The 13,586-nt window shown below is 41.0% G+C and overlaps 1 protein-coding gene across 1 annotated transcript in view; it reads left to right on the top strand.

Moving 5' to 3' along the window:
- LOC104619452 (obscurin-like) overlaps nucleotides 1-13,586 on the top strand; it is a gene marked incomplete at its 5' end in the record, with an annotated part of 122,615 nt that overhangs the window by 79,101 nt on the left and 29,928 nt on the right. Inside the window, 2 exon segments of the mRNA XM_010285333.1 lie at nucleotides 315-420; nucleotides 10,734-11,744. Of these exon segments, the coding sequence (XP_010283635.1) occupies nucleotides 315-420; nucleotides 10,734-11,744 (1,117 nt within the window).

The raw sequence follows: 13,586 nt of genomic DNA, 5'->3' as shown, positions 1-13,586 counted from the left end.
ACAGCGGGAATCTGTGCCTGTTGGTAGAGACAGAGCTACCTCAGGGCCAAGCCACAGATTGCAGAGTAAACTGCAAATAACTGCAAGTTAGCTGATGTGCCGTAACTTGTCTGTGCGAGTCGTTCCTGGCAAAGCATTCTCCTGAAGTCCTCTGAGCAGCAATGCGTTCATGCAAACTCTAGCTTGGGTTTGGGGTCACATCTTTACCCATTTCTGTTGTCATGTAATTGCAATGAATTTGTAACGCAGTATAGGGAGGTTTTATTATACAAAACCATCCTGCGTTTCATTCGGTACTGCATCGTTCTTTTTAGCTGGTGAACAGATTAGGGTCTGCAAAAAGCGGAGCAGAACTTTACCATCACAGTGCTGCAGCCCTGACCCAGGAGAGGAGAGGAGACCAAGCCATTACCATAGAAGGTATGATCCTTGACCAGCTCTGTAGGTATGTCAGTGAATTACTCTCAAACCATCTCACTGAGGATCGAATATATTTGCCATCTTATCCATGTTGATTGTTGGTGTACACGTATCTGTATGTCTATAAAGATGTGCATGGGTATACTGCACCTCAGCTCTATACCCATCACCATCTGTTGATTTCCAAACTTGGCAAATCAACTTCGTCATATAATGCTCATAAATGCATTATATGAAAAAGGAGGAGCAAATGAAGGGTATGTCACACCACCACTAGTGCAAGAAAAATGTTTCTGTTCCTGTTCGAATACTCGAAAATGTGTGTCAGCCTGGCGGAACAGGAGTTACATACTGCTGAGAAAACGCAGGGGCCAGTAAGTAAAGCTGCAGGCATATTGTGATCATTTCTGAAATACCACTGAAGACCATCTGGAAGGATTGAGAAAGCAGAAATGACAGCAATATATCCTGAGCAATGTTAGTTCATCCGTTATCTAGGACTGGTCAGGTTTTACACACCACACAGTCATAGAGTCTATTCCTTTTTTTTTCTGCACGTTTCACAATCGGTAGGTGGGGATTTTACACCCATCCAACAACGCATCTCTTTCTTAACACCTTTAGGATGTGACTGCCTAAAGTTACCTTCTTATCAAAGGGGTTTCCACAAGCAGTGTGTTAGACGTGCTTGCTATAAACCCATCGCAACTGAGTTTCCATCAGTGACTACAACCGTGTAAGGAGCATTTCTGACACAGGAAATTGCTTCTTCGTACATCTTAGAAGTGTCCTTGGCCGGCTGAGCATGGGTCAGCCAGCGCTGTCTCTCTTGAACAGTTCCCAACAGCGGTTCAGGAGATAATACAGCCAAGGGACCATCTATATTAGATAATAGATAACAGGTAGCTTACTGTTTTGGAGGGTTAAGAGAGAGGACTAGGACAGGCACAGGCCATTCCATGCCAGCAAACCTTGGTTTGGAGACAGAGAGCTGTCCCAGATATGATTAGTGGAGACACGGCCAACAAAAGCCAGAGGTTTGCCAACAGCTATAGAACCTTCTTTCCTCATCTTCAGTGTTTTCACATTGTCTTGTGATAATAACAGGGGTTCAAGTGTGCTTTTGACAGGGGATAATTGTTATTATCAACATTCACTAAGAGCCATCAAATACAAAGGCATTCTGATTCAAGAAGCTGCTGAGCAGCAAATGACTGGAGTCTGGAAAAATATTCAGGGAAAATGGTATTCCACTCCTATTTTTTTCACCATTTTCCATAGGCTTCTGCTGTTGGCCCTGTCTGAGACAGGGTCTTGGTCTGGATGGACCTTTGGGCCAGCCCTGTGTAGACACTAATGTTGTATTATTACAGTAAGAAGATTCAGACACAACAGGCTATTATGATTAGTATCCTGATCTGGGTACTTGCTTGTCTTGTTTTTACGCTTGCTTTCCTTTTTCGTCCTTTCCCAGAGTACCATCAAATCATTCAAAAGCATTACAGGGAGAATGGTGTTAGCATAGCAACGCTATAATCGTTTCAGCGGGATAAACCTTGAAGTACTTGAATGCTTTGTCCTTGCTATGCCCTAAAGAGAGAAAAATAAGTTGTATGCAGGATGCAGAGGAACACAAATAAATCACCGTTAGGGTGGCATATCTTGATGAAGTTCCCTTGTACCAAGGCAGAAGATGTTCTAACAACAAACAAAGGCTGTAAAACAGTGGTAGGAGCATTGGTTAGCTCTTCGACTCGCAAATGTATATGTTCATCCCTGAATTACTCATCTGCTGTTATTCCTGCAGTCATAAACAAAAAAATTTGTGAACTTGGTTGAAGAAATATAATTGGAGTTTGCCTGGAAGCTTCAGAAATGTTATGAAATAGTGTTTGGTCTGTGATGTGCAATCACTTGAACTTGGTAATAGGGAAGGAAATAGATCCCTGAGTCACCTCCAGGGAGAAATAGAGGGAGAGCTGCTTCAGGCCAGTGGAGCAAAGAGCAGGCTCATCCATGGAGCAAGAGGATTGTTCTGAGCAGAACTGCATCAGGCATGCATTTGGCATAATGCACTTAACCGAGGAAGGCTTTCGTTGCTTTCTTGAGAATCAATAACCAGCCTTGATCTACCTATGGAAAAATCAGGTTCATCTGGCAAAGAACTGGAGGACAGATGGATCTCATGAAGGCTTTCTCCTTCCATCCTTACAATCCTTCCTATTTGTGAAAATGGGATTATTTGTAACTTCACCAAGAGGACAACATTACTGCTGTATGGTACTATTACAACCGAAAATACATACTGTGTCTGTTCCCTAGCTCACCTGCATGGTGGGTCTAAGTTTTACCCAGTTTATTGTTGGTTCTGCAAAATAACTATTGTCAGAGTGTCCTGATAGGGGAGAGGGGCTTTAGTTGCAACTCTTTTAGTTTTTAATCCTCCTGCCTTTCTGTACTGTTTATTATACTGAACCAAACCTACTGTCACAATTTGGGATACCATTAGCACAGTGGTTTGTGATCCCTGACTTGCAGTCAGGGATGGCCCACAGTCCAACACCATGGGTCTTAAAACCAAACTTGTTGTCATTAAGCTTAAATTCACACTATGGGGTGTGAATCCATTTTACTGATTCACTGGATGAACCAAATCCTAAAAGGATGGAAACCACTGGACTAAGGGGTCTCCTTGCAGGCACCCACAGCTTGGGCTGCAAGCCTGAAACGCTGAGTTCTGCCTTCAGCTACGCCTGGTTGCTGCACTGAAGTCAATGGAGAGTTGCTTTAAAAATCCTTTTTCTGTGGATACTAGAAGAATTTTAGACACTTAAAAAAAGTGTAACTGAAAGAAGATCCTTCTCTTTGACTTCAAGTTGACTGTCTGCTTTGCACCTTGTTTCTTAACCTACACACAGCAGATCTGGGCTGATGTGCTCTGGCATCCCTTTTTAACATGTTATTATTGCAATTCATTCATCCCACGCTCACTAACTTGTTCATTTTTTACGAAAAACAGAGCCCAGTGTTTTTGAAAGACGTTGCATTCTCATTAGGGCTGTCAGGTCCAGGATGCATAATGAGATAGTTGATTGCAGGGGAAGGAATCAGCTACTCAAGTGGAGACAAGCAAAACCATGAAGAAAAACACCCAGTACAGCTACAGCCAGGCAACAGGAATCTCTTTGTAGCCTTGACTTAGATCTCATGCAGAGCTTTCAGCAAGGTATTTAGTTGCCTTACTTGGTAATACCCAGCTTGCAGGGAAAAAGCTAAAAATTGAGGCTCTCCAGTTGAAGATGGCTTTGCAACACAGAGGAGCATTAGATCTCTTAGTGCTACCCTTTTACTGAAAAAATAGGGCACAGGTGTTTGTCCCCCTGACCTTTTTAAAGTTTTTTGGTTGGGGTGACGGTTAGGATATTTATCTTATTATTTTTGTTCTGTTGCCATCGTTGGCTATCTCATTTTTGGGCTGGCAATGTGGTTTTCAGTGCAAATTCGAGAGAGCACAATCTGCCTTTACAACCACCTCAGTCGCTGCAGGAGTGGAGCCATTTTTTTTGAGAGGGAATGCAAAAGACTCGCATTTCATTCACACCATCTAGGAAACAGTGTTATGTCCATGAATTGCTCATTTTAAGACCAGCTTTAGCAGGTTTTGTGCATCCCCTGTTGCAGATTAATCTCCTAAGCGTAGCAGAGGAGGGTGAAGGCTGAGCAGTGCTCCTGTGGTTTATGCCAGCAGCGTGTGCAGGAAAAATAGGTTTATGCTTCTGGGAGTGGAGAAAGCAGACTTAAAGTTGGTAATAAAGGCCATAAAGCGCCTTTCATCCGTTCAGAGCGACAAGAGCTGACTTATCCTAAATGTCTCATCACTTGTAAGTCAATGATTTCATGTGTTAACCAAAGAGGAGTCTAGTCCTGTAGAAGCACGGGCTGATCCTAATGCTTACAGCTTTTAACCTGCTTATCAGGGGCTCCTGCTTTGCAAAGCTATTTTCCTAAAATGCTATTGAACAAGTTGAAATGATAAATCCGGTGCTAAAATGGGTGCAGAATATTTTCCTCTCGGGGAAAACAAAACAAAACAAAAACCCACCCAAATTCTCTCATCCTACTTTCATGTGGTTCTATCCTTCGTATAGGATTGCTTAAATCCTCCCTCACACCTCGGATAGCACATATAAAAATGATCTGTCATGCACTAAACTGCAAGTCATCAGGACCCACGTACTATATGCCATTTACAGCTTTCTCATCCCAGGCCGGCTGCACTTTTGAATACTGCATCCCTTTGACACCTGCTACATATAGAAATATTGCAGTGGTGTCATTTGGGAGGACTGCAAGAACAGACATTAACGGAGTAAGCATTAAAGAGACTTCCTCTTACAGACATTAGGGAATTTCATTGAATACATATTTAATTATCATATAAATACAGTTGTTAAAATAACTATATAACACATCTATGTTTAGATGTATAATCAAATCAATTCATTCCTATTTCCATCAGAACTGATACTCTTGCTGCTTATGGATTAATCTCATGGTATTATTTGATGAGATTTCCTAAAAGTTACGTAAAAATTGCACAATATTGATTTAAGGGTTTAAAAATTCAGTGAAAATTTCTAACCTGATGCAGTCAATAGTTTGAGCACTCAGTTCATCTTCCATCATTGTATAATTATCAGTCCACCATTTAAAAAAGATTTTGAGTTATTTAAAAAATATTAACTAAGGATAGGTAAACAGTTGTATTGTAACTGTGTTCAGAGATGAATGTCTAAAAGGAATTTTGCCCTTTACTTACCCAGGAAGCTATAAACTCTCATTTCCAAACAGATTTTGTTTAAACCCACCTAATTCTGCAGCAACTCCTTTGACTCCATTGGAAATTATTCCATATTTTCACATGCATAAATGAGACAAGGCTCTGCAAAGAAATCATAGAACTCTAGGTCAGATGGTGACATCGACATCTGCACAAAATTCTTTTTCATTATGGTGGGATTTGTTGTTTTACCTAGAGGCAGAAAAGAGCCCTTGGAAGCTAAGTGGAAGGAAAATTAGGTTAAACTATTCCACCTAATATTGTAAATGTATTTTTTAATTTTCAGTCAGTGCAGTTTTGGGACACTATTTGAAACATCAGCACTAATCATAAGTTATAAAACAAATAACACAGCCACTACAAGTTCCCTGGGCAAGAACCGTTTGTGATTTTATAGACATATTTTTAAGTTGCAGCTCACTTTCAATTGTACCAAGTCAAAATTACCAGAGCTTATTTATTATAGGCTGGCTGGAAGATTGCAAACCAATTGCTGGGAAAATTACTTTATGATTAAATTAAGAGTTTTTTAGAGTTTTTACTAGTTTATTAAATAAAAAGTGGGGCTTACTGTTGTTTTTTCTACATCTCAAATAGGTTCAGCCGTTCAGAGTGTGTTCAAAACAGTCTGGTTCAAACAGTGTCTTAACTTTGTTCCAGAAGATAGGATGGGAACCTACCAAAAATCTCTATTAGGTCTTCAAATTGTATTTTTCTTCTTTTTAAAAATGTGAATTTTAGGAAATAATTGCAAAATCATTAAATCATTACTTTTATTTTGATCTTGATATGCATCAACAGCTTCTAGTTTGTTATGGGACAAGGGTCAGGAAAAATTGCAAATTATAGCAAAAAAGAGATGGAGCAGACATAGGTGTATTATAGGGCTCTCCTGGGTTTCCTAAGGGTTTTTTTTGACGCTGATTTTCTGTACTGATGATAATGATTTTAGTTTTCATTGTTATCAGCTTGGATTTTGCATCTAGTCCACAAAAGCTTGGAAACTGTTCAGTGTTTGGGGAAACTCTTTTTCTAGTAAGTGAAATCACAGTTTAAATAATTTCAGTTCTCCAAAATTTTCCAGATCAAGGCATTTTCAGGTTTCTCACACCATCACTACCTTATTATATGCAAAAAAAAGAAATTTAAAAAAAGGACCTTGTTTTCTAGCTTTGACCTGCCAAACAAAAATGTCAGAAACTCATGGTAGAATAAACAGATTTTGCAATATTGTTCTCCACAAATTATTTAATTTCCAAGCTAAATCATTCACTGTTCAGAGAGCACTCTGAATTCTCATTCTTTGTCAGAAACACTAAAGATGATGCTGGAAATAACCACAGAAAGCATGGATGGGATGGTACAGTTGTTTTTTTCACTCCAGTTTATTTTGATTAACTGAGCAAAGTTAATTTAATCATTTCAGCTTTTGCCTTTCTTTAACCCCATGCTGTTCATACTGTTTTCTTTGTAGTCACTGAACAAGAGACTAAAGTGCCCAAGAAAACCATCATCATGTAAGTGCTGATTTTTTTTTTTTTTGGTAACATTTGTGTTTTGCCTTGCTGCCTATGCATGATCCAATAACAAGCTTGTGTTTATTGGCCATGCAAGAGTGTTCATTCCCATCCCACCAGATCTCATGGTATTCTGTGCTATGCAAATTGAACACCTGAAAAAAATATTACTACCCCTTTTAAAAAATAGCAGCACTGGTGTTTGTTAGAAACAGCCTCGGTCAATTTTTTAATGACATTAAGTGTGAAAAAATTTCACTGAATACTGGCAGAGTTGCACAAGAGCTCTAGAAGGTAGAGTCTGACTCTCAACGTCAAAAAGAAATCAGCTTTGAGACCACGCTACTTGAAAAAAATATACAAATATAACAAATATGTCATAGCTTACAGTGATTTCTTCTGGCTTTCTATTTTAAATTTTTCAGGAAACCCTTTTATGATGAAGCAGAAGGAAGATGCACATTTTTATCTCCTTCTGTCTCTATATTTCTATTATGAAATTTTGTTCTGATAACGACTTGGCCTTTTTGGATACTTTGAGCCTAGTTTATACCGGATGTCTATAATATATAAAGATTAATTGCAGCAAAAAGCAGTACTTTCTCAATCATATGTAGACCAGAAGCTCATCAGCCATTAAAATCTTAAAGTAACATCTTGTTTTTAAGCATCATAAACACATAAATAATCACATTGTTTCATGCGCTGGAAGTGGGCATTGTCCTCCTGTGGTAGGCCTCCAGAGCACCTCCAAACTATTCAAATCATGTTCTAATGGTCACGGTTTAACTAGACAATGGATATTTTGGGGGAATGCATTCCATCAAGAGTTGTAATGGTGCTAAAATCAGTCCTTGACTTGGACATGATGCTAAAGTTCACTATTTTTACTTTCATTAGATGGTGAGAAGGATGGGTGAAAGGACAGCTAAAGTACGGTTAAGAATTGCTTATCTTTTATCTCTTTTATTATTTTCTATGATGACTATTAGTTGTAATGCATGCACTTAGCCCATTTGGAGCCAGTGACTCAGAAGAAGACATGTCCCCCTTCCTAGCACCTTCCACCTTGAACAGGCAAAGAGCAGACAGGAGAGGCAGGAAGGGGTTCTGCTTTTGCCCACCTCTCTTCAGCACATCGGTTCAGTTAACATTTCCAGTCGTTAGACTTTTTTACCCTGCACAGACCATAAAATGAAGGTGTTTCTGCCTATGCCACCTCAAGGACCACGGGTCAGATACTAGTGGCGTAGCTAAACAGAGAAATATTTTTTTATATCATGTTCAGAAACATCCCGAGAAAGTCATGAGCAGGAAGGAATCACTTGGAGCCAGACCATGTCTAAAGTGTAGTAAATATCATCTTCTACATCTCTCTGCCTGTAAATCACCCGGAAAGATGTTTTTATTTTACACCTCTCCTTAGTCAGCTAACAGTCATCCTTTTCCCTTCATGATTTCAGATCACAAGCAGCAGCATTAATATTGTTTGATTAAATAATATTAACCTAAGACAAAATACCATCAGTTAAGCTGATTTCTAAATTTCTGACATGTAAATTCCATAGACTATAGCTTTGGACAGCTCAAGGAGTGATTCCTAAATTTAGGGCTGCAGCCCCAAAGGTGGTGGATATATTTATGAGCGGGATCTCAGAACAACAGAAATCCTCTGCCTTTTGCTAGTGGATGTGGTCATGAATCCATTCACAGCTGGAATTGGGATAGTGATGGGGTAAAGTTTGGGGACAACTCTCTAAGGGCACATTCCAGCTCTCCTTAATGTGTAGCAAGCTGAGGAACAGAAGCAGCTTTGAAACTACTAGCAGAAAATAACAAATAATTTAGAGATGGGTTTGAACAATGTCTATATATGCAAATTCCAGACCCCAAAAAGCATTTTAACCTTGCAATGTAGAGCAAAGTCTAGTGCAAGCACACATGGATTCATTTTCATCTTTATCTAAAATGATTTAGTTTCGTGTAATTCAGAAAGGTACCGTGGCCGTTAGGAAGGCTCTGCATAGACCTTAAAGCTCTATTGCAAAACTATAGCAAAAACTTTCTTGCGGGGAAGAGGAAAGCAGTGGATATGAGCAGCAGAAGGTGCTCTGGAAGAATAGAAATCTCACTGTGGCTGATCCAGTCCTGGACTTCACCACATCCTCAAAGGGAAAGATTGATGGTGGAAAGCAGTCTCCATAGGAGAAGGCAATACCAGTCTCCAAAAATGAAACCAACAGATGAGAAAGGCTACAATATATCTAAGAGGATTAGCCTTCTGTGATGGTTAGATAAACGCAATAGGAGATACGGGCTCTCCTTTCACAAGGACTCCTTCCACCCTTCTCTGTATCTCAGTGCAAGAGCCAGAGCAGAGACGGCTGGAGAGCAGAGCTGGTGACTTTCAGCCCGATGTGGCTGTGACTAGAGGCTGGTGAGGAGAGAGAGAGACATGAAAAAGCTATCACCTTAACTGATAATCCCAGTTCAGTTAATTCTTTTTTTAACCCTTCAGTTAATTCTTTTTTTATCCCATTGCTTGGAGGTAGGAATGGAATCTCAACACAGAAACAAAATCAGCTTTGCCTGGTTAGTTCCACTGAACCAGCTACCTCCACTGTAGAGCATTAGCTTCCTTGTGCTTGCAAAGCAAACACTGTCTTTACCTTCAAGCTTTGCCATGTAAGAAATGCCACAGAAAAATCCGCAGGAAAAACTGCATGCTAAATACATAAATTAAAACCACTGAAGTCTGGGTTTGGGTGTTTCTGTCCCCAGATTTTAAAGCTATTTGATCCAATTTCATCTGTAGCTCATGTAAAGTCAAAGTTTGTCTTGACATGGGAACGGAAGATTGTTTTGACACAAACTGTGTGTTTATACAGGGATGCTGAGAAGTCCCAACTGCTTTAGATATATCAAAAAGTCTGAAGAAAGGCCAACAAAAATATGCTGGGAAATTATAATCATGCACCCCAGATCGGTTTGGTACTCCTGTGTCAACTGGTGGTGGTAGGATCAGGTTGTGTCTGTAACGATGGTATTATGAAGAGTGAAAATAAGTACATTTTGGCATAGATGACTTTTGCAGGAAATGTTCTAACTTTCTTTTCCTGGTCTTCAAATGCTTAATGCCCTTTCAGTGTAACTGTTCTGCCTGTGTAAATGCAGATCTCTGGTCTCCAAAGAGTCTTTAATAAATAAAATAGAGTTATGTTACATTTATTTAAAAAGAAGTAGCTCCTGACCCTACTGTAACAAAGGGCATTTTGCCATTGAGTTTGATGAAGCCAGAATTTGAGCCAAGGATACTCAGGAAAAGGTTAAACTCCTTGAGCGTTTAAAATTTTTGGGCGAAACTGCTATATGGGTCCAAAGTAGCATAGCAGATGGTCAACACAAGCAGATGAAATATAGCAGTATCCAGAATATTTCTCAGCTGGACAGAGGCGTTGTGTGTTCATGCACTCAAGGAGGAGTGCATGAAGACTTAATGGAGCTAGAGTCCACCTGGGGGAAAGGGTACTGAGGTTTTCCCTGGATCAGAAAGTAAGTGGAGATGGGCATGTGTGTGTGTGTGTTATGTGTGTATCCCTTCCAAAATGACATGCTTCACCAAAAGCTGGAGTGTTCACAAACTAACCCCTTTGTAACACCTTGACCAACAATGGCATGTGCTGATGGAATGTGGCTCCCTGAAAAGTCTCGTCTTCCTGCCAACTCCATTCCAACCCTTTCTGTCATCAGAGAGGAAACGATAACCACTGTGGTGAAGAGCCCAAGGCAAAGGGGAAGGGTTTCTCCTGCACGTTCTTCAGGTCATTCACCTTCCCGCTCCCCAAGAGCAGAGCCAACTCCAGAGCCAGTTTATGTTTCAAAGATCAGGCAGCCTGTCCACAGACATGAGCAGGAGGCAACACCGAAGTCTGCTGTTCCCATGCTTTTTGTCACAGAACCAGAGGACAGGCATGGAGCAGTAGCTAGAGATGTCGTCATAGAGCCCAAGGTGGAAGAGAAAAAGCCCAAATGGGTCGAAGTGGAAGAAGTAATTGAATTCAAAGTAAAAAAATCACCAAAACCTGCAAGGAAAAGAGGCTCTTCTCCAGCAAAACAAGAAAAAGATGACTCGGGGGTGTTAACATTCACTTTTCCCAGCTCAGGGCCTAGGCGTTCCCCGGAAGATGATCCAAACACAAACAACTCCAACAATAAATTAGTGGAACAGTCAAAATCTTTGCCTAATGACAATCTCTCTGAAGCTGATATCCAGCCCCTCGTGTATGCAGCTGAGCAGGAAGAACCTCAAGTCAGCAACGAAGACAGAAGCTCCCCTTGTGGGTCTGAACTAGGAAATAATTCATTTATGGATTATGGAGCTGAAGGAAAGGTCTTCCCACAGGAAACAAGTGCTCACTATGAGTCAGAGGTCGCTTCCCCACTGGTTGCCTGCGGGGGTGAACCTTTGGTCTTCAGTTTTGAGACAGCTGCTGCAGACCAGCACGAACTTCTGTTCTCACCAGCGAGTCCAGAAGTTACAGAAGAGGTAGACGAATTAGACGTATCTTGGCCTCTTGAAGAGGAGAGACCTGAAGTAACACAAGATGTCCTTCCAGAAGAAGACAATATCATTATAGTTGATGAACCAGAGGAACTACAGACAGATGACCTTAGCACCCGGGACCGCAAAATCTTAACCCACAATGGCAAAGTATTAACTTTGGAGGACCTTGAAGATTATGTTCCTGAAGAAGGTGAGACCTATGGGTGTCATGATCAGAACCATACGGCAGAGAAACCCTGTGAGATCTCCGTGCTCCAGACAGAGATTAATGAGCCAACGATTGGGAAACCAGTGCTGCTGAATCTGGTGAGACCTGTGGTGTCCAAGCCCAGGCAAACATTTTTCAGCCAGTTTGAGGAGCACGTTCCTGGGGGCATGTTCATGTCAACATCTAGAATAACCGGTATGCAGTCTGTAGGCCCCTCAAACATCTCTTTCCATGTGAGTGATACCTGCATGGCAGTGACACCTGGAGTGCATGCAGCAACAGCAGCAGCTTCTCCTGGTCCCTCCTTCACAGTGAAACCATCTTTCTGCACCGAAGTCCAGCTCTCAGCAGACAATGGACAGTCAAGCTTTAAAACTGAAGTTTCCACAAGAACCCTCAGCTATGGAACTGTTGGCGAGCCCGTTACCTTGCACATCAGCACAGAAGACCTCTCCCAAAGCTGAGCACACGCAAACATAATTTTCAACACGAAAGAAAGCAGCGTTTTAGAAAAAACTAATCAAATTGTAGTGGGTGAGGGGAAATGGTGGCAAAGATTGCAAGGTAACATGTACGAAGGAATACCTTCGAAGAAAATATATTTAAATATGATCTGTCAAGCTTTTCCAGTCTTAAAGGGAACATGTCTGTCAGAACAGTTTGTAATTTTAAAAGCTTTGATTGAGATGAACATATATCATTCCATAGCGGAGCAGTGACGGTAGGTTTAGGAAAAGCCTGATTCTCCTGCCTGTGACAGAAATATAAATGAATAAGTGCATTTTTGTCCATGAACTTAAAAATTATTTCAAGTGCCAATTTGTACATTATGGTGTGGCAAGAAGTTGAAAGTACCTAAGCTTTTCAGCATCCTTCAGCAGCCCGGGATAGGAGGACTATTTCCAACTACAGCAATCTCCCGTCACTGTGTGTGCCCGAAGCTCACGAAGCTTCACACTGCTTTGACTCTGCTCACTTTTGACACCAATTAGCTCTATCAAAATTTCTTCACAAGCCTTTCAACATGCGTAGTCTTGTTACATTACTTTAAACTTCTGCCACAGAATGAAACATATAGAAAATGTTGCATTTACTAGGGATGCAAAGGGCCGCTCAGACCTTTTCATTGAAATCCTAATTTGACTACAGTCAGTGGTGAAAATCCCACTGACTTGAGGAAGCCAGAATTTTGTCGTTACTGCTTTAAGTAGCAAAAAGACCATCTTTTTTAAATGACCGCTATTTCCAAGTCCACTTCCTAGTTGTCTAAAGATGCAGGTTTTATTATTCTGCATTCTAGTGCAGTGGATTTATAAACCATATCTTTTAAAATATATTTACTCAGCGTGCACCAAAAGATTAAAAAGCTGCACAAAATTACTTCTGCATCTATAACCAAATGCTAACACATACGAAGAACCACAAATGTGGTCTTTGTCAATAAACATTGCTGGAAGAATATTTGGTCTCCTGTACACGCTAGTGGTGAAGCATTACTGTTAAGAGATTGATGGATAATGTCTCCCATATGTGCTAAACGGAATTCACCACTGAGCTACCGCAAAGTAGCAGGAGCGCAAACACAGGTTTAAAAAAAATAAAGACAGACAACAGATCTTTACCATAAACGCCTGGTTGAAAAATACATCTGTTCCGAATGTATTGGGCTGCTTGGAAGCACTGCCAGTTGCAACCGCGTCGCTTTGCCGTAACCACGAACGCTGGGCTGTCTCGTAGCGGCCACCGCCTTCTGTCGCGTTTCTCTGCAGCGGGAGCGCTGGCTGAGGAGAAGGCTCGGACGCACTGAGCGTGGCCCATTCCTGTTGGCTTCACCGAAAACAGATGTTGCACAGACCTTCGACAAGTTGCTCAGCCCTAGAAAGAAATGAGCTGATAGGCCCAAATGTTGGTCCCAGTTGAAGTCAGCTGGAGTTTATCGTTGATCTCAGTAGGACCAAGCACTGGCCCTCTCTCTATCTGACAGAGATATGGGGTGAAAAGTCCCAGCTGAGTTGTGTAGAAGTCCTGCAACAGAAA

This window comes from Phaethon lepturus, unplaced genomic scaffold (genome assembly GCF_000687285.1).
Source record: "Phaethon lepturus isolate BGI_N335 unplaced genomic scaffold, ASM68728v1 scaffold5994, whole genome shotgun sequence".
Classification (NCBI taxonomy): Eukaryota; Metazoa; Chordata; class Aves; order Phaethontiformes; family Phaethontidae; genus Phaethon; species Phaethon lepturus.
Note: the sequence above shows the minus strand (reverse complement) of the source record. Positions and strands in the feature narration are given on the sequence as shown.